Source organism: Mauremys reevesii, linkage group 1 (genome assembly GCF_016161935.1).
Source record: "Mauremys reevesii isolate NIE-2019 linkage group 1, ASM1616193v1, whole genome shotgun sequence".
NCBI lineage: Eukaryota > Metazoa > Chordata > Testudines > Geoemydidae > Mauremys > Mauremys reevesii.
In genome coordinates this window covers 329,165,208-329,187,507 of record NC_052623.1, presented here as the reverse complement: position 1 = coordinate 329,187,507, position 22,300 = coordinate 329,165,208, and the positions used below count along the sequence as shown (strand labels likewise).

Below are 22,300 nucleotides of genomic sequence, written 5' to 3'. Positions count from 1 at the left end.
TTGTATGTGTTTTTAAAGATACACTCTGAGTTTTGGATAACTGACTTCATGTTGCATTAACAGAGACATATTGAGATTCTTATCAAATTAAGTTGCACACATTGTACATAAATATAAAATATTTTGAATACTGTTTAGTCTGCTGAATATATGTAGGCAGGTTAATAATATTATAAGAACCATAACTTATTCACCTCTGAACAGTTTTCTTTTTGCTTTTAAGACCAGTGGCCTTGCAACAATATCCATTTAGGTAGTCCCCTGCTCCGGCCTGGAGCTCCATTGACCTCAGTGGGGTCCCACATGGTGGGAAAGGTTTGTCTGCATTGGTGTTTGCAGGATCAAGGCTAAAATTGTAACCTTAAAGTGATCCTTACATTTCCTTAGTTTATTTAAGAGCTAATGCCCTATGAAATGTTAGTTCTTTTAATGGAAAAAGCTAATTCTGTGTAATTTGGCAATTGTGAAGTGGTTTTTGATTAAACTTTTCAGAAAGTTTACTTTTGAACAGGGCCAAGCATAGGAACTTTTACTAAAAAGGTGAATTATTTGGAAAGTTAGTGTATTTTTTAAAAATGCTGAAAATAGATTTTTACAACCAAGTAAATGCCATGATTGAACTATAGTACTGATATCTAGCAGGATGTTTAAGATAAATACAATGTACAGAGATGAAATTATCACAGCCAAGCACAGCATATGGATAATCTACAGTTGCTGACCCATAATTTTGCTGTCATTTCTCAATTATGCAATTTTGAACTGTGGCAGAAAGATTGTAATTTGCATAAAGACCAGTTATTTCTCTACCATACAGTATGTAAATATCTATACTATGTTTGGGTGATAGCTGCTGTTAGCCAATCAATGCACATATTTGTATAATCTCACTATGATTACTTCTCGGTACCTATACAATGTTTATGCAACTCTTTCCTCTCTGATTGGCTTCTGCTCTCAAAAATTCCTATTAAAATTCATAACAAACAACTTTCCTCCTCCTCTACATTGTCATCCCATCAAACTCTAGATATGAAATATATTTAATTTTAAAAGTATTGCTCTTTGTGGGATGGGAAAGAGGTAGTAAACCTTCCTCCAGGGGTCAGAAGGAACAGGATATGATGATGTGAAAGCTGGGATTAGGTAGGGTGATATGATATGGAGGAGATAAGGTCAAAGGCTTCTGGTTTTTTGTTGTTGTTGTAGGCATCTGGACACAGTTATGAGATTAGTTGCCTATCAGAGTACAGAGGAGGGAATATGTTTCATTATAACTACTTCTGGAAAGTGCTGCCAGTTAAATCTACAATAACAGTACCCCACATAAGAATCCCTCAGGCTTTCAGTCTCTACGTTTTTTTTTTTTAAACTCAGGATATTGTTATCTTATAAATAGGAAGCAACCTCAAGTTATTTAGATAAACAGAACCATGCTTCATGTTGTTTATTTTCCAGTTTTCAACTGACCAAGTTAATGGACCAAATTCTCTGTGGACTGGAATATGTTTAGAAACCAAAAGAAGAAAAATATAGTGCAGCATTGGTAATGTTACTAAAAAGTTTAAAAATTGTTTGGACAAAACTACATATTTGGCAGTTTAACACTGGAAATGATTTCTAATTAATTATTAGCATATAAAAGGCCAACAGTTGTAGGGTGTAGGTAGGGAATGCAAGTAACTGTACTTGGTTCTTTAAGGGCTTGTCTACATTTACATCATAGCAGTGGCACAGCTGCACTAGTGTAGCGCTTAGGGAAGAAGCTACCTTTGCTGATGGGAGAGATTCTCCTGTCGGCTGAGGTACTCCCGCCTCTCGAGGGGGTGTAGCTATGTCAAGAAGAGAAGCCCTCCTGTCGACATAGCACTCTTTATATTGGGAATTAGGTTGATATAAGTGCGTTGCTTGGGGGAATGGATTTTCCACACCCTTGAGTGATGTTGCTATATCGATATAAGTTAATAGTGTAGACCAGTGTTAAAAGACCTACTGTCAGTTGTTGGCATTGGATGAGCAGCACTGGGAGAACCCGAGATCAATCCTGTGATACTTAAGTAACTTTTCAGTACTTAACAAGGTCCCTCCAACACTAAAGCCTTCCTTGTAGAGTGCTCTTTGCACAATTTTGCTTATCTTGGGGTTTTCAGGATATAATGGGAATTTATCTCCCCTGTCCATGGAACAATTAAGAGTCTAGGTCTTGTCCTCCACATCCAGTTCTGGCTATGCATGTTCACAAACTTTTCACAATAGTAGTGGCCTATTTTTTTTTTTTTAAAATGCCCCTCTCATGCAGCAGGTGCTAATGCCTTATTCTTACTTCCATGGTAGATCTGCTTACAGACTCTATTGAAAACTGGGGGGTTCCTCTTCCAGCATCAAGAAGTACTTTTAAAAGGCAGAGAGTGAGGAAACTAATATGAATTTCATTATAACAGTTAAACAGACCCACCAAAAAGAGGATGAGTGGCCTTAATCTCAATCTGACACTCATTCTTAATTCTGAGGAAATTGAATACAATCACATCTATTTAACCCATTTATTTGATAGGATCATCAGGAAAATGTACGTGTAACAAGCTATAATTAATTTCCTTTCATTTTGTCATGTTGCTGCTGCCTGTGGAGTGTGCATCTAGTTAGAGTTTTCCTTAATGAGTTACTGACTTTCCCAGAGGACAGTTTCACAAGCACAGGGTAATACACTGGGAGGGAGTAAACAGCAGCTAATAGCCATACGTGCAGTAACATACACACTCAGATCAGCATGTCACTTAACTCCATGTCACAGCAGGTTTTCTTCAGGCATCTATTTTGCTGTCTTCTACACTTACATAGATAACATGATGAAAATCTCCACAGGAAACTGAAGAAAATGAGAAACATTGCTGTGAGACATTATAATTGGGAATTTTTATATAGTGATTTTTCCCCCACATACTGATACAAATGCACACTTGCCTGTTGCTTTTTTTCATCCACACATTATTTAATCCTTATAATATTATTATGAATTGAACTCATTGCATACAAATTTAAACCAATCTTCCTACAAATACTATTTGAAAGTTGTCTTTGTTTTCTGATGGGAAACTTAGAAAAGGTTTAAAATGAAATAGTACTTTATTACTTCAAAAGAATATCAATCAAGTAGTAATCCTTCTGTTTCTCTCCCATCTTATTTTGCTTTTTTAGAACTCTTCCCTTTTCCGTTTTTCAGTTTCTTGATATCTATGATGTCATGAACGTTTCCTCCAGCTTTGTGCCGAGTGTTTCAGGAAAAACTGTGCATACAACACTCACATATCTAATGTAAAGAACAAGCAGAGAAAACAAAGGGTTTTTTACATGTTTGGAAACCTGGTGTGCCTTCTTAATCCACTAGACAGATGCAAAAATTACACATGCTCACTTTTTCTTTTGCTCACTTTAAAGTATTTGTCTGTTGTTTGAGGCACTTCTAGAATGATTAAAACATGCCTTTATCATGGATAAAGGGTGGATATAGGAATATTTGTGATAGTTATTAATTATTTGTATTGTAGTAGCACCTGGGCACTCCAGTGTGGGCTAGGACTGCACTGCATTAGATGCTGTTCAAAACACAGAGCAAAAAGATGGTCCTGCCCCCAAAGAGTTTACAATTTAAGCAAGATTTGTCTTGCTCGTCCACATTCACACAATATTCACCATGCCTCAACAATAATTAAGGATACAGTTCTGTCATGGAGGTCACGGATTGTGCGACTTCTTCTGGGGCAGGGCTGGAGCGGCTGTCACCCCAGGGCTGCCTGAGCAGCAGCTCCAGGCTGAAGCAGTGGCTGGGGTCAGGTCAGACCCGGTGGGGCTGGAGCAGCTGCAAGCCCCCAGGAGTGCCTGGCCTCCCCAGGGTATTTTTAGTAAAAGTCAGGGACAATCCCTGCTCCCAAGTGCTATATGCTTCTCGATTCCTTCTCTCCAGATTGTTTGATTTCCAAAGGCATCCATAAGATGAGGCAAGAAGAAAGGGCAATAATGGCTGCCTCCCCACCATCAGGCAGCCATTTCTGCAAAATGGCTATTCCTCTACTTGAACAAGTGAAATTACCATCACACATGAGTTTCTGCAACAAGGTCCAGTCTGATACCCAGACACACACTTGCTGAATGTAGATTTGATGATAAAAGGCTTATTCCAGGCAGAGAAAGTAATGTTCTGCTGTCCTGAAGAGAGAATTCTATTTTGAAATTCTACTTCCTGGATAGAACTCCAATTTGAATACTGCTCTGCAGGCAGAGGCAGAAATTCCAGGCATCGTATTGTTATCCTCAAGCTCCTTCAGGTTGGCTTCTTAAACACCTAATAACCGGGCTGTAGTATGTCTGTCTCTCTCTCTCTCCCCACCCCCTCCCTCCATCCTATTGTAGCTGTTCCACTTTTATAAATAATCAAATATTCATTGAGCCAGAGAGCCACTGACTCTATAGCCTGGTGGACACGGAATTCATCTGGGCTGTGGGAGACTCGTCATTCAGAGCAGGGACTTGAAATGAAGTGTGTTACATGCAAAGTAGCTAACCTCTGACCTGCAGAGTCTCTTGCTCTCACTGAAGTTTTGACCAGTAATTCCATCATGGATCTGAAAAACCTTTCCTATGAAAGTTTTGTCAAAAAGGATAATTTTCTACTAAAAGTTTGTTTTGACGACTCTGCATTTTCCAGCAAAGTTTTGGTGGAAAAATTCCCAACCAGCTCTAGCTCACATAGCCTGGCAGACAGTGAGACAACTGGAGCTATTCACCCTCCTGTGATGTGGCAGATAGCTAGCAGGGGAACTGTTGCTCAGCTGCAGTAGGGAAGGGAAGGGACAGCAACTACTTAAAGCACTATCAGCTGTTTCTTAGGCTGCAGGGAAGTGGTGGGCAGCTGTTGGGGAGGTGGTTGTATTCTATTCAAACTCTCCATTTTAAAAATTACAGGAAATAGCTTATGGAGCACAATTTTCATCTTAAGACAAGTATCAGAGGGGTAGCCATGTTAGTCTGGATCTGTAAAAAGCAACAAAGAGCCACCACATCCCTGGTGGCTAGGATGGTGTTTTCTGGGAGATCACCAATGCGTTGTAGTTTTCCCAGGAAATCAGTGGTATCACGGAGATAGCTGGGAGTGCTGGTGGCATAGAGTCTGAGTAGAGAGAAAACATATCCGGATAGTCCTTCAGTGAGAGTGCCAATTCCAGAGATGATGGGGTGTCCAGGATTTCCAGGTTTGTGGATCTTGGATAGTAGATAGAATAACCCCGGTCGGGGCTCTAAGGTTGTGTTGATTTGTTCATGTGTTAGTGTAGGGAGTGTCCTGAGTGCAGTTTCTTAGTATATTCCTTAGTGGGATCTGAGGAAAGTGGCCTGTAGAATTTGGTATTGGAGAGTTGTCTGGCAGCCTCCTTCTGGTAGTCAGACCTGTTCATGATGACAACAGCACCTCCTTTATCAGCTTCTTTGATTATAATGTCAGGGTTGTTTCTGAGGCTGTGGATGGCATTGCGTTCTGCACGACTGAGGTTGAGACAAGCAATGTTGTTTTTCCACAATTTCTGCCTGTGCACATCAGTGGAAGCTTTCTGTGTATAGGTCCTGAGGGTCGAAATGACAGTCGCCATGAAGGAGGCTGCCAGAGAACTCTCCAACACCGAATTCTACAGGCCACTTTCCTCAGGCTCTCTACACAAACATCCCACACACACAGATGGAATACAAGCTGTCAGGAACGGTATCCCTGACGATGACACAGCACAACTGGTTGCTGAGCTCTGTGACTTTACCTTCACGCACAATTATTTCAAAATTGGTGACAATATATACCTCCAGACCAGTGGCACCGCCATGGGCACCCGCATGGCCCCACAATATGCCAACATTTTTATGGCTGACCTGGAACAATGCTTCCTCAGCTCTCGTCCACTCACACCCCTTCTCTACCTATGCTACATTGACGACATCTTCATCATCTGGACCCGTGGGAAGGAGACTCTGGAAGAATTCCACCATGATTTCAACAGCTTGCATCCCACCATCAACCTCAGCCTGGACCAATCTACACGGGAGGTCCTTTTTCTAGACACCACAGTACAAATAAGTGATGGTCACGTTAACACCACCCTATACTGAAAACCTTCATGCCTCCAGCTTCCACCTCGGACACACCGCACGATCCGTCGTCTACAGCCAAGCACTGAAGTACAACCGCATTTGCTCCAACCCCTCAGACAGAGACCAACACCTACAAGATCTTCACCAAGCATTCTCAAAACTACAATACCCGCACGAGGAAATAAGAAAACAAATCAACAGAGCCAGACGTGTATCCAAAAGCCTCCTGCTACAAGACAAGCCCAAGAAAGAAGCCAACAAAACTCCACTGGCCATCACCTACAGTCCTCAGCTTAAACGTCTCCAACGCATCATCAGTGATCTACAACCCATCCTGGACAATGATCCCTCACTTTGACAGACCTTGGGAGGCAGGCCAGTCCTCGCCCACAGACAACCCGCCAACCTTAAGCATATTCTCGCCGGCAGCCACACACTGCACCATAACAACTCTTACTCAGGAACCAATCCATGCAACAAACCTCAATGCGAACTCTGCCCACATATCTACACCAGCGACATCATCACAGGACCTAACCAGATGAGCCACAACATCACCGGTTCATTCACCTGCACATCCACCAATGTAATATATGCCATCATGTGCCAGCAATGCCCCTCTGCTATGTACATTGGCCAAACTGGACAGTCTCTACGTAAAAAGATGAATATACACAAGTCAGATATTAGGAATGGCAATATACAAAAACCTGTAGGAGAACACTTCAACCTCCCTGGCCACACAATAGCAGATATAGAGGTAGCCATCCTGCAGCAAAAAAACTTCAGGACCAGACTCCAAAGATAAAGTGCTGAGCTTCAGTTCATTTCCAAATTTGACACCATCAGCTCAGGATTAAACAAAGACTGTGAATGGCTAGCCAACTACAAAAGCAGTTTCTCCTCCCTTGGTGTTCACACCTCAACTGCTAGAAGAGGGCCTCGTCCTCCCTGATTGAACTAACCTCATTATCTCCAGACTAATTCTTGCCTGCATATTTATACCTGCCTCTGGAAATTTCCATTACATGAGTCTGATAAAGTGGGTATTCACCCACAAAAGCTTATGCTCCAATACATCTGTTAGTCTTTAAGGTGCCACAGGACTCTGTTGCATCTTAAGACAGTCACCCCGCAGGGTCACAATTGTTACAAATAAAGGGTCACTGGTTGGACATCACTGCGGTTGATTAAGGCATATCTAGGGCGTCATAGTGGTTGTAGCCAACCAGCTTTAAAAAATGTGCATCAGGTGTATATTCTGAATAATTTTTGTGCTGAATGCATAGCTTTTTACTGTCGCTGTTTGGGATACATTGAGCACATTATTAGAATGTTCATTTATTCGTATCTTTTATTATTATTGGAAAATATTTATATTGTAGCATTCAAAGGCCCCAACTAGGATTAGGCCCCATTGTGTTGGGCACTGTACCAACACTGAAAAGAGACAATCCATGCCTTGAAAGAATGTTTCTAATTGTTTTTTTCTTTTTTAAAAGAAAATAACTAAGTAACATCTACGTGTGTGTTTGTGTGCACACCCACATACACAAATATCTTTGCAGAGTAATTTGTAAAGAAATATATATATATATTTTAGAAGACTATTTTTATTGCTTTTGGTACTCCTCTCTCAAGTGTGAAATGTCTAGAATTATATAATTTATTGTATATGAATTCTAGTTAATTGGAAATGATTCAGGATTTTCGCAGTCTGCAATAAATTAAATATTCATTAACATTTAGAACCTGTAAATGACACAGTTGAGCAATAAATGATGCATTTAGTCCCTGTTAAAGAAGGGGTTTTGAAGATTGTGAATACAAGCTGGCTGTCTTTGTTATCAATTATTTTTCTCAACCTTGCTTTATTTATTCTGTGCACTTCATTGACTTGTCTTTTTCCGCTTTCTTTTTCCGCAGCAGCAGAAGAAGTGGAAAATTTTGATGTTTCCAGTCTGCCTGAAGAAGTGCTGCAGAACATTGAAGCAGACAGTTACTGGTGCATGAGCAAGTTGCTTGATGGCATTCAGGTAAATTGATTTCTCCTGTTCTTAACTAGTGAAGATAACTGATTAGTGGCTTTGAACTACTTTAAGGATGTTGAGAAAAAGTACATGTAAGAAAAATAGAGGAAAACATAAATTTCCCCATAGTGGAAATCTGCCATGAGTTTGGTGAAGGGTTTTTTTAAAAAGTGCTGCACAACTTTTTTTTTTTTTTTTGGTACCGAACTTCTATATGTCTCAATACATTATGCTATGTGAGAATGAAATTGGAGGTTGTGATTCCAGAGACATCTTAAGCACTTGGTGTCTATTAGTAGAGCAGCATTTTGTTTCATTTGTTGTTTGAAGTCTGCACATAAAATGGTCAATGAGGGACAATGAGAAACTGGATTTTTGAAATTGACAATTTTAAACAAAATCCACGTTCTGGCAGAGTAACCTTTAAATAGGCTATCCTGATTTTTTTTTAAAATCATTTAAAAACCCTTTTTTTGTACCCTAGTTTGTTTGTAGGGTATCTTGTGGTGGTGTCTGATTTTATAGGGGAAATGATGAACAAAGTGCAGTCAAATGCACCAAATGAACAAATGCAGTAATTAAAATACAGGTTTTGTATGTATGAACTGTTGGAATAAAATTGTGTCTATAAAAGTTAGAACCATCTACATGAGGAAATAAAGCCTCAGTTAAACTTATCTGTTTTGAATAGAGGGGACCTGCACAGTCCAAAAGAGATTAATTGTTAGATCGAAACATAGTCAAAATATAAGATTTTTAGAGGTTTAGATTAGTCTATGCATGAACATGAACATAAAATAAAATAAGGACAGGTTTCAGAGTAGCAGCCGTGTTAGTCTGTATCCTGAAAAAGAATAGCAGTACTTGTGGCACCTCAGACTAATGGACACCATTAAATTAGGTTTGAATAAAGACTGGGAGTGGATGGGTCATTACACAAAGTAAAACTATTTCCCCATGTTTATTCTCTGCCCCCACCCCCACACACTGTTCCTCACAACTTCTTGTCAACTGCTGCAAATGGACCATTTTGATTACCACTACAAAAAGTTTTTTTCTCTCCTGCTGGTAATAGCTCACCTTAACTGATCACTCTCATTACGGTGTGTATGGTAACACCTATTGTTTCATGATCTCTTTGTGTATATGTATATCTTCCTACTGTATTTTCCACTGCATGGATCTGATGAAGTGAGCTGTAGCCCACAAAAGCTTATGCTCAAATAAATTTGTTAGTCTCTAAGGTGCCACAATAAAATGTTGTTAGTGTTTTTAGTTTAGTTTTCAGTTTGCAAAGCAAATTACATGCATTTAATTACATTCACTACAAACTTTTGCTGATGCAAGTTATGGCGGCATAAAGCCGCTGCAGTTGATATATCGCTTATGTGTGTGCATACTTGGCTCCCTTGTGTCGGCACTGCAGAAGTCCTTGTTTCAGTGCACAGTGTGATGCACCAAGTGTAGTTATACCAGTGTGCAACTCACCACCATCCAGCACGCTCTGTTTTGGTAAGTTTTGGCAATGCGTAATGGGGCAAAAATGAGTTGTTAAGGGATGACTCAGACTTATGCACTTTTCTTCATCCCATAATGCTATATCTATCCCATAATTTTCATGCCTATTTTGAAAATCACATGAATTTGCACATCTCTGGAAGAAGCCTGGACCTTGCACAGCTCTGCACTGTCATGAGTGTTGCAAACACAAGGTGCACAATCTTCCGGTATTCGCAGAGCCAGAGAGAGCATAATGATTTTCTGGAGGACAGATTGCTGTGCATAGAAAGAACCAATTCAGGATTGCTGAAGGCTTTCATGGAGCACCTGTAAATGTTGGCCCCAGAGCACCTTGTCACAGAGTACATCAACAGAAAGGGCTCTTTTTCTATGGTTAATGCAAATGCTGGCGGATCACCGGTGATGCTTCAGCAACATCAGTGTTGACTGGTCAGGGAAGGAGGATTACACTCACATCTCTAAGAACACAAGGCTGCTCAAAAGGTACAATCAGGGAATTTCTTTCCTGACCAGCGGATTACCATTGGCGTTGTTGAAATGCCAGTAGTGATCATGGGGAACCCAGCCTACCTCATACTCCCCTTACTCATGAAGCCATACACTGGCCACCACAGCAAGGAAAAGATTCAGCTATTGGCTCAGCCAATGCAGAGTGACAGTTGAGTGTACTTTCGGTAGATTGAAGAGGCACTGACATTGTTTACTCACAAGATTGGATCTCAGGGAGAAAAATATCCTAATGGCAATAGGTGTATGCTGTGTCCTGCATAATATCTGTGAAGCAAAGGGGGAAAGTTGCTGCCAGACTGGAGGTGGAGTGGCTTTCTGCTGAGTTTGAATAGCCAGATACAAGGCCTGTCAGAGTTCAACACAGCTATATCGCTCAGAGAGGCTAAAGAGGACTTTAAGAGTGAGCCACTGTAACGTATTTGGTGTACTGTGCTCTATCTGGCCCTGCTGTTTGGGAGCCTGTTAGGAATTGTGTGGCACTTGGTGCATATTTATGAATATAACACTGACAATGCACCTATTAATTTTGTGGTGCTTGCTGAACATTTATGATTTTACACTGTGTCTTGTCTCTTATCCCATGAACTGTGTCCAAGTGTACAATCGCATGTTAAGTGGGTGCTTTCAGTACCACTAGCCATTCTGCAGCATAAGTTGGGAACCAATCAAGATGAATAATTTTCCAAACAATAGAGTTTTATTGAGTAACAAAAACACTTCAAAAATTTGTGCAAATTAAAAGCAAATACATTAAAACTTTAATAAATTTATGGAACAGATTTTAAAGAAGGAACATTCATGTCCGTTGTAGCTACCCATACTTCAACTCTGGCTCTCACAGGTCAGTGTTTGTCCTTAATTTTCCCTGGTGTGGAGTGGCAGGGGTAGGAACTTAGCACCCCATGTTGGGGGGATGGGGAGTGTAGGGAGGTGCTATACTGCAGTTCTCCATGGACTCAAAGGGAGGTGAGTCTGGGTTTGTTGAACCTGAATGTCCACGAGAGCCTGTAGCATCTGTGTTGGCTGCCGGAGAAGCCCCATTATGTCCTGATATAGCTCCTTCTCTGGGCTGTTCTCTGTCCAGTTTCCTTCTCCATACACTCTGCAACAGTCATCCTCCAGTTCTCTGTTCATGGTCTTACCCTGGCAAGCCACGTGCCAGAGATTGCTAACCCCTGCTGTAGAGGCTTATCATTGCCAAATTTAAAAGGCCACTGATTAGAAAAATATAATACCTAGTATTTCCTGTTCTTTCTTGTTATTGTGAGCTGACCATCATTACTTTATCCTCCAATCCAGAACCGATATAATGCATGTTCTTTTTTAAGGCTGTATAAATTGATGACACGCTTTTCAAAGAAGTGCTCAGTCCCTGAAGAATGCATCTTGTACTTTTTGTTCTAGGAGCTGGACTGAAGTTGTCCAGATTGTGATTGGCATATTAATTGTAAATATGCATGTTCTGATGCTGATTTAAGCAGTGTCTAGAGTTTTTAAAATGAATATACTAGTTCCACTTTTTTTCAATGTATCTGGAGGTAATAGGGTTTGCCTTGACCCTTTCTGGATCTTGGTTAAAAATGAACAACTCACGCTACTATGTTTAAACCATAGAGCCTTATTGTGCTTTATTCATCTGTAGTTTTATTTTATCATGACTTAATGTATGCTAGTTTCCCGGAATAGAAATTGTACATCTATTTGAAAGTAGAAAGGTGACATATATTCCATGCCTATCTGGTAATTCTGTACCCACGGTAGTATGTCTTTGTTCTTACCATTCTGCTGGTGAGGAATTGCTGACTGCTACTGATCATCTTTGTATAAAACACCAAAGAATTTACAATAATTTCCTATTTGCGTTTGCGAGTTAAATTACTCTAATGTGACTCAGCAAGGTCCTTAACTAGAGTGTATATACGGGAAAGGCATTGCTGTACTCTTGGCCCTATTACTATTTATAAAAGAATTATTCTTCCATAACGCTTTCTTGCTTTCTAATTTGAATGTTTCATTGGGTTAGGCATTTCGCAGAAGGGCCACAAACTAATTAAGGTCATAAGAGGTTCACTTTTTAATGAAATTGTTTATGAAACATATAGGGAAGAAAAGTACTCTACTTTCCCTAGGGTGTTGTAAACATAATTATCCTGATCCAAGGTCAAGTAAATAGCAGCATCTGAAAAATGTAGCCTGTTTCGTTTTTTTAATTTGACCTCTGTAAAATGTGATTCATTGCTTATTTTAGACTTCATAAATGACACATTTCAAAGCACTTATAGCTCAAACATAGAAAATAAGCTCTCGTAATACTTTAAAAATAAATCTTGTGAGGATGAAAAAATAAATGTGTAATGTGTTCTCCTAATGAGAAGATGTATAGTACACGCTTGATAGAAGAAGTAACAAGGCATAACCAGTCATATGTAGATACAAAAAGAGAGAAATAATTGCTTGGCAGTAGTAGCACAAAGAATGCTCTGGGAGTTGAGTGCATGATCAATTTAGTATTAATTAACAATGGAAAAAAATAATATAATGTATTTCTTTACCTGGTTTCCCTGAAAGACCCCAAACAATTTAGTTGCACTTTCCTTAATGTATACTGCTATCCCTCTTGCCTGCCAAAAGTGAGTTCAGTGATCACTCCTCCAAGTCTCACTTGTGCACACAAACTAGTATGTTTGGATCAACCAGTTATTTTTCTGTGAGGATGAAAGAAGAAGTAATAGGCTTGAGATGCAGCAAGGAACATTTGAAATATGTGGATATGTTAAGACCTTTTATATAGTGCATTAATTGTCACTAGAAATATCCAAGGATGCACCATCTATCATGGGTGGTTTTTTAGGCTAACAAAATTAAGCCTGCCAGTATGCAAAGAAGTGGGCGTGACTCGGGCCCACTCTAGGTTCTCTTTATATTTACTTTGTAAGTTGTTGTAAAGCAAAGAAACAAACATCTCTTACATTTAAGTAGCTTGCACTTGTCAATTATTTTTCCTACTTCTTTTGTCCATGTGACCAAAGTTAATTTAATTCAGTTTGAACATTATTTATATTCAAAACCAAATAACCTGCTGCCTTCCTCTTCTTTCTCCCCTCCCAAACCATACCCAGAATGATTGACAGTAGCACAAGTTCAGGGCCCCATTGTGCTATGCACTCTACACCCCCATGGTGAGAGACAGATTCTACCTTAAAGAGTTTACAGCCTAAACATGGCTGTTGATATTTTGTTTGAAGTTTGGCTGTAGGGTGTTTAAATAATCCTAAAAGCACCAAAGAGTACTGTACAGGGGCGGCTCTAGATATTTCGCTGCCTCAAGCAGGGCGGCATGCCGCGGGAGGTGCTCTGCCGGTCGCTGGTCCCGCGGCTCTGGTGGACCTCCCGCAGGCATGCCTGCGGAGGGTGCGGTGGCCATGCAGGAACAGCGGACCCTCCACAGGCACGCCTGCGGGAGGTCCACCGGAGCCACCTGCCGCCCTCCTGGTGACTGGCAGAGCGCCCCCCGCGGCATGCAGCCCCAAGCACGCGCTTGGCATGCTGGGGTCTGGAGCCACCACTGGTCCTGTGGCACCTATTAGACTAACAGACGTATTGGAGCATGAGCTTTCGTGGGCGAATACCCACTGCGTCGGATGCATGTAAATATCCTACTAGTTCAAAAGTTTTAAAAGGGGGGTCAAAGCGCTCAGATACTACAGTGATGAGCTAAGTTCCCTGTAAGCTTTTCAGCCGCACTGCAGCCTATTTAGAAATGCACAGGCGCTCAGGGAACCTGCCCGGAGACCTGCCACAGCCTGGGGAGGGGTGCCCCTCTCCCCCAGCCCCAACCTAGCCCAGCCCCCAACCAGGCATGCCCGGGGTGGCCCGGCCCAAACCTAGCTCCAGCTCCAGCCCTAGCCTGGACCTGCTGGTGCTGGGGGAGGGGCGCCTATCCTGCAGCCCCAGCCCCGGAGCTGCTCTGGCGGGGAGAGGCACCTCTGCCCCCCAACCCAGGTGCTGCTGTGGAGAGAGAGAACTGGGGGGAGTACTCTCTCCCTGCCTTAGCCCTGGGACACCCTTCTGCACCCCAAACTCCTTATCTCCAGCCCCACTCCGGAGCCCTCACCCCCTGCATCCAACCCTCTGCCCCAGCCCTGAGCTCCTCATCCCCAGCCCCACCCCAGAGCCCACCTCCCAAGCCAGAGCCCCCACAGCCCCCAAACCTATGCCCCAGCCCAGAGCCCCCTCCCACACTCCGAACCTCTTGGCCCCATCCCCATCCCATGAATTTTGTTGTGTGCACCAATACGGAGGTGATGTGTCACACTACTACTTATTCCCTTAGGAGTGCGTTACCAGTTCATTTAGTCTTGTCTCTCAAAAAAATGAGTCAACAGCAGAGTGAGGCCCAAATTTAATTTGCTTGCCTTTTTTATGGAAAAATTATTTCTTCTGTTACCTCTCTTCCTCATAGCTGTTTAATTCTAGTTTCCAAAGTTGTCCAGAAAGGTACTGAGGCATGGGTTTATCAGTAGCCAATCTAGGATTGTTAAGACTGAGAATACCTTTAGTTTTCCTCCCCTTCTTTTGAAAATTTGTGTAGATGTGTGTGCTCAGTTGGACGACACACTTTTCAGTATAGATACTGCTGCTGAGTCCCTGAATAGATTAAGTATTTGGTATTGGCCTTCTGACATACTTAAGATTCTTGTCAGGAAAGGGAAGCCTACTTTTATGTTTGCTGCTGATTGGTTTATGTTCAGATAAGTTGACCCAGTTTCTAATTCCTTATCTTTCACTTTAGAGGACTTAGGCTGAGTATGCACTTAAGCTATGTCAGCACAGCTACATCAGTCAGGGGAGTGAAAAAACACACCCAGACTGACAAAACTATACTGACAAAACCCCCACTGTAGACACAGCTGTGTCAATGAAAGGGGGCTTCTTTCAGTGTAGTTAATGAGGTTCAGGGAAGTGGTGGACCCTCTCACGGCGACCGGCAGAGCGCCCCCCGTGGCTTGCCGCCCCAAGGGGCTTCTGCCATGCCTGGGACTGACAGCCCGAGCCCCGCCACCCATTCTCTAGTTTATTTGGATTTTTGGTTATCCGATCTGGCCCCAGTCCCAATTAGATCAGATAATCAGGATTCCACTGAATGTTTATTCGCTTTTCCCTGTGTCGACATATAAATTAAGCATTCTAAGCCAACACAATGGGAATCCCATTTACCTATGGAGCTGAGGGGGGATTTGTAATCAACAGGGAAGCAGCACACCAGAGAATATGCTGGAAGGGGGTTATCCTGATTCTGGGTACCAACAATAAACTTTGGGGGATATAAGGAGAAGGAAAGGAAGAGACCCCTTTATTCTGTACCTAGGAAGTAATCAGGCACTGCAGTTATATTCATGAAAATGGGATCCCAAACTGCCCTTGTTGAAATGCTGCAGAGGTCATTTGGGGTGAAGTAAACTTTAGGCCTGGTCTACACTACGTGTTTATACCGAATTTAGCAGCGTTAAACCGATTTAACCCTGCACTCGTCCACACAACGAAGCCCTTTATATTGATATAAAGGGCTCTTAAAACCAGTTTCTGTACTCCTCCCCGGCGAGGGGAGTAGCGCTGAAATCGGTATTGCCATGTCGGATTAGGGTTAGTGTGGCCGCAATTCGACGGTATTGGCCTCCGGGCGGTATCCCACATTGCACCATTGTGACCGCTCTGGAAAGCGATCTGAACTCGGATGCACTGGCCAGGTAGACAGGAAAAGCCCCATGAACTTTTGAATTTCATTTCCTGTTTGCCCAGCATGGAGCGCTGATCAGCACGGGTGGCCATGCAGTCCCAAATCCAAAAAGAGCTCCAGCATGGACTGTACGGGAGATACTGGATCTGATCGCTGTATGGGGAGACAAATCTGTTCTATCACAGCTCCGTTCCAGAAGATGAAATGCCAAAGCATTTGAAAAAATCTCCAGGCTATGATAGACAGAGGCCACAGCAGGGACTCAACACAGTGCTGTGTGACAAGTGTAATGGAAAGCCAAAGAATCAAATGGACGCTCATGGAGGGAGGGAGGGGGGACTGAGGACTCGAGCTATCCCACAGTTCCTGAAGTCTCTGAAAAGTATTTGCATTCTTGGCTGAGCTCCCAATGCCTGAAGGGTCAAAAACATTGTCGCCAGTGGTTCAGGGAATATGTCGTCAGTTTACTCCCCCTTCCCCCCTCAAAGAAAAGGGGAAAAAATCATTTTTCGCCTCTTTTCAATGTCACTGTATGTCGACGGGGTGCTGCAGCGCTAAACAGCAGCAGCATCCTCTCCCCTCCCCTCCCCGGTGGCAGACGGTACAGTACAATATGACTGATAGCCGTCCTCGTCATCATCCTGTGAGTGCTCCTGGCTGGCCTCGGTGAGGTCGGCCGGGGGTGCCTTCTTTAAGCTTTGTGTCCTGGAGATTCAGTCCTGGCAGATGGTGCAATAGGGCTGGTAACCGTCCTCATCATAGCAGCTGGAGGCTGAGCTTCTCTTCCCCCCCCCCACCTTCATGTCTAATGGAGATTCTGGACTATCATAGCAGCGGGAGGCTGTGCGCCTCTCCCCCTCACCCTTTAATGGGTAATGGAGATGTCCTGCCTGGAATATCATAGCAGCTGGAGGCTGCCTCCCCCTCATTTTATCTCACTAAAAAGTCAGTGTTTCTTATTCCTGCATTCTTTATTACTTCATCACACAAATGGGGGGATAACTGCCACAGTAGCCCAGGAGGTGTGTGGGAGGAGGGAAGCAACGGGTGGGGTTGTTGCAGGGGCACCCCCTAGAATGGCATGCAGCTCATCATTTCTGTGGGATATCTGGGGCTCTGACTCGGAGCGGCTGTGCTCTCTGGTTCTCTAGTAGACTTGCCCCATATTCGAGGCAGGACTGACTCTATTTTTAGACAAAGCATAAAGAAGGGAATGACCTGGGAAGTCATTCCCATTTTTGTCCATGCGCCCCTGGCCGACCTCAGCGAGGCCAGCCAGGAGCACCCATGACAGCAGCAGATGGTGCAATAGGGCTGGTAACCGTCTCTGCTACCTTGCAAATGCAAATGAATGCTGCTGTGTAGCACTGCAGTACCGTGTCTGTCAGCAGCATCCACTACACATACGGTGACAGTGAAAAAAGGCTAAATGAGCTCCATGGTTACCATGCTATGGTGTCTGCCAGGGCAATCCAGAGAAAAAGGGCGCAAAATGATTGCTGTTGCTTTCACGGAGGAAGGATTGAATGACGACATTTACCCAGAATCACCCGCGACACTGTTTTTGCTCCATCATGCATTGTGATCTCAACCCAGAATTCCAATGGGCGGGGGAGACTGCGGGAACTATGGGATAGCTACCCACAGTGCAATGCTCCGGAAATCGACGCTCGCCTCAGTACATGGACGCACACCACCGAATTAACATACTTAGTGTGGCCGCGTGCACTCGACTTTATACAATCTGTTTTAAAAAAAGAGTTTCTGTAAAATCGGAATAATCCCGTAGCGTAGACATACCCTTAGACAGGAGGCTGGCATGTTAAGTTTGGTCTCTGTCAGTCATGTTTGTTTTACATGCAACCCTTTTGTTTCTATTACCCTTTCTCACTGTCTCTTGAATCTTTGATGATAAACTTCTTGTTGTTTTCACTATAAATATACCTCAGTGCTGTGGTATTTTACAAGGAGTTGAACCTGAGTTGAATCATTCAAACTGGCGTTTATTCTGTTCCTGTGGGGACAGCAGGCTTGGTATTTCTGTGAGTGTTCAGTGATGAAGGGGCTGAATGCTACAGGAGACTGCTTCAAAGGAGGTCAGGATCTAGGGTACGATTATTGTTAACCTGCAAGACAAAGCGAGTAGTAGCATAGCCTAGAGGAGATTGTTTGGGTGGCTAACAGACTGGGGATGTCAGGGAGCTGACACTGGGTTAAGCACAAGCAAGGTCTTCTTGCTGGAGGCTGGGAGAGTAACCAGGTGACTCTCAGTCCTTGGTACCTGAGAACAGTCATGGCATGGATTTGTTGAGCAGAAATTGTGAGGCTTTTTATATATGCAACCTGGCTTTCACATTTTAGTGTGTCACTGCAGTCTGTATTCTGTTTTATAATTGAACTGTCAGTCACTTTCAACTGTCTACTCAATCTTTACTTATCCATGACCTTAAACCACATCTATTTTAATCCTGTGGTCTTTTGTACCAGAATCCAAGGTGCATCCCAAAGCAAACTTCTGCAAAGCACTGCTGCAGAATTGGATACTTATTTTTATATGTTCATGTCATGTGCCATATATGACTAATGTAGGCATTTGTGTTCTTTGCACACAGTTTGATAATTTCATACTTTAAATATATTTCATGGTATTTTTAATACATACCTTCTCTTTGAACATTCCTGAAAACTAGTGAATCTCAGAATTTGTGCTTGATTGGACATTTTCCTTTGGAAATATGTTCACTTGCCGATATTGTAGGCCTGCTATAGCTTGAACCATGTCTGAAGACTTATTGAATATACTAATGATCATCCATTTGATTGCCAGCATATTCTTATTGACACATAATTTAAAAATTCCTGAGATATATAGAAGAGTTTGAAAATTTACAGATACTATTAATTTGATCATTTTATTAAGGGTTTGAATTTCAGCAAAATAAAACTGATCCTACAGTTTTCTCTTTTCACCTGACTAGATAAACATTCATTCATGCTTATTTTCTAATTCCATTTTTTGTATAGCCAAAACCTCCTTACAACACCATCCCACACAGAATCCCAGTAACATGAAAATAAAAAGTTCACATTGATCTGTCACTGACAGGTCTAACATTTGTATATAAAATTGAGTACAACACTTCATTTAAAGTTTAGTAGAGATTAACAATACAAATTAAAAAAAAAAAGTACAGCTAAAATAACTTTTAATAGTAATAAAATAACCAGAGGCACAATACATAAGCATATGCGGCATAAAAGTTCTACTCAAATGCAATTAAATAGAAAAAATAGCTATAAAATATTAATATGGTTACTGTGGCAGGGCCTGTGAATTTGGGAATATGAGACAGTTTACGCAGTTCCTGAGAGTGGGAATGCCTTGTGTTGCTTATTAGCAACTTCCATGGCTGATTAAAGAGCAGGATTTACAGGCTTCAAAGGGAATCCTGTCCAGTCTTCTGTAATTGCTGAGAAAATGGGTCATCAAGGATGAGTTGTAAATTGTGTGTGGGGTACAGGAGAATGGATAAGCTTCTCTGGGAGGTCAAGGATCCACACTGTCTTAAGTAATACATTCCTCTTTAAGTCTCTAGATGAACATCAATTCAGATACGTGCTTTAAGATTGCTATGTTTCTACCTGTAGTTTATTAAGCTCTCAGGAGTTAGTTGCTAATTGACACCATTCAGTTTTGGAAACATCTGGGTTTCACTTGGTATTCTCAGATGTTTAACACAGGTATTAACATACTGGTAGTTACTTCCATACTAGCATTACAACATCTAACTTGCATACTTATTTCCATACTACAAACTAGATAACTGATCTTTCAGCAATTGCCGCTGTTACTCAGGGTATGTCTACGCTATGGGATTATTCCGATTTTACATAAACCGGTTTTGTAAAACAGATTGTATAAAGTCGAGTGCACACGGCCACACTAAGCACATTAATTTGGTGGTGTGCATCCATGGTCCGAGGCTAGCATCGATTTCTGGAGTGTTGCACTGTGGGTAGCTATCCCATAGCTATCCCATAGTTCCCGCAGTCTCCCCCGCCCATTGGAATTCTGGGTTGAGACCCCAATGCATGATGGTGCAAAAACAGTGTCGCGGGTGATTCTGGGTAAATGTCGTCACTCATTCCTTCCTCCGTGAAAGCAACGGCAGACAATCATTTCGCACCCTTTTCCCCTGGATTGCCCTGGCAGACGCCATAGCATGGCAACCATGGAGCCTGTTTTGCCTTTTGTCACTGTCACCGTGTGTGTACTGGATGCCGCTGACAGAGGCGGTACTGCAGTGCTACAGAGCAGCATTCATTTGCCTTTGCAAGATAGCAGAGACGGTTATCAGTTGTTCTGTACTGTCTGCCATGTCGTAAATTGGCGATGAGATGACGGTTATCAGTCGTTCTGTACCGTCTGCTGCTGTCATGGGTGCTCCTGGCTGAGGTCTGCCGGGGGCACAAAGACAAAAATGGGAATGACTCCCTGGGTCATTCCCTCCTTTATGTTGTATCTAAAAATAGAGTCAGTCCTGCCTAGAATATGGGGCAAGTGTGCTAGAGAACCAGTGTACCAGAGAGCACAGCTGCTCCGTGTCAGATCCCGCAGAAATGATGAGCTACATGCCATTCTAGGGGGTGCCCCTGCAACAACCCCACCCGTTGCGTCCCTGCTCCCCCAGTCCTCCTGGGCTACTGTTGCAGTGTCCCCCCATTTGTGTGATGAAGTAATAAAGAATGCAGGAATAAGAAACACTGACTTGTTAGTGAGATAAAATGAGGGGGAGGCAGCCTCCAGCTGCTATGATAGTCCAGGCAGGACATTAAACGGTGCGGGGGAGAGGAGCCCAGCATCCCGCTGCTATGATAGTCCAGGCATCACAGAATCTTTTCTTTAGACATGAAGGGGTGGGGCTGATGGAGCTCAGCCCCCAGTTGCCATGATGAAGACGGTTACCAGCCGTTCTGTACCATCTAATGGGAATGACCGGGAGTCATTCCTATTTTCACCCAGGTGCCCCCGGCCGACCTCACCTGAGGCCAGCCAGGAGCACTCACGGGCTGATGATGACGATGGATAGCATTCATATTGTACCGTCTGCCACCGGGGAGGGGAGAGGATGCTGCTGTTCACTGCCGCAGCATCACGTCTACCAGCAGCATTCAGTAGACATAGGGTGACATTGAAAAAAGTCAAGAAACAATTTTTTCCCCCTTTTCTTTCACGGGGTGGGAGGAGGGGGTAAATTGACGAGTTATACCCTGAACCAGCCCAGACAATGTGTTTGACCCTACAGGCATTGGGAGCTCAGCCAAGAATGCAAATGCTTTTCGGAGACTGCGGGGACTGTGGGATAGCTGGAGTCCTCAGTACCCCCTCCCTCCCTCCCTTCATGAGCGTCCATTTGATTCTTTGGCTTTCCATTACGCTTGTCACGCAGCACTGTGCTGAGTCCCTGCTGTGGCCTCTGTCTGGAGATTTTTTCAAATGCTTTGGCATTTTGTCTTCTGTAACGGAGCTGTGATAGAACAGATTTGCCTCCCCATACAGCGATCAGATCCAGTATCTCCCATACGGTCCATGCTGGAGGTCTTTTTGGATTTGGGACTGCGTCGCCACCCATGCTGATCAGAGCTCCACGCTGGGCAAACAGGAAATGAAATTCAAAAGTTCACGGGGCTTTTCCTGTCTACCTGGCCAGTGCATCCTAGTTAAGATTGCTTTCCAGAGCGGTCACAATGGTGCACTGTGGGATACCGCTCGGAGGCCAATATCGTCGATTTACGGCCACACTTACCCTAATCCGATACGGTAAAACCGATTTCAGCACTACTCCTCTCGTCGGGGAGGAGTACAGAAACCGGTTTAAAGAGCCCTTTATATCGATATAAAGGGCCTCATTGTGTGGACGAGTGCAGCGTTAAATTGGTTTAACGCTGCTAAAATCGGTTTAAACGCGTAGTGTAGACCAGGCCTCAGGTTTGTGAGAGACAAGTTCTGGATGATAATTCCTATTCAGTGTCTTCTGCAAATTTCAAGGTTCTTTCCTTCTTATATTAGTTTCTTGCCTAAGTTGGATTCAGAGAGTCACATAGATTGGTCTGTTTAGCTTTCTGCCTCTTTCCTTCAGCAGCAGCTACTTTGGGAAAAATGTTCTGGCATGGATTCATTGAACACAAATCTGTTTAAATAATTTGTGTAACTAGCTTAGCTTTTTCATTATAGGGTGCCGGTCCAGTTTGTATTGTAATAATTATACAATTCTTTAGTGATTGCCTATCAGAATAGTCTTTTCTGTCCCACAAACAGTTGGTTTAGAATTGGGTAGTGAGTGCTATTCGGACAAAGAACTGGTATACA

At 42.9% G+C, this 22,300-nt stretch overlaps 1 protein-coding gene across 8 annotated transcripts in view; it reads left to right on the top strand.

Moving 5' to 3' along the window:
• TBC1D22A (TBC1 domain family member 22A) overlaps window positions 1-22,300 on the top strand; it is a 421,974-nt gene that overhangs the window by 164,867 nt on the left and 234,807 nt on the right. For 7 of the 8 annotated variants that reach the window (XM_039515232.1, XM_039515281.1, XM_039515249.1 and 4 more), the window contains exon 9: window positions 8,059-8,168. In XM_039515232.1, the coding sequence (XP_039371166.1) occupies window positions 8,059-8,168 (110 nt within the window). The remainder of the gene's footprint in view (window positions 1-8,058; window positions 8,169-22,300) is intronic. The other variant, XM_039515243.1, reaches the window with a different exon arrangement.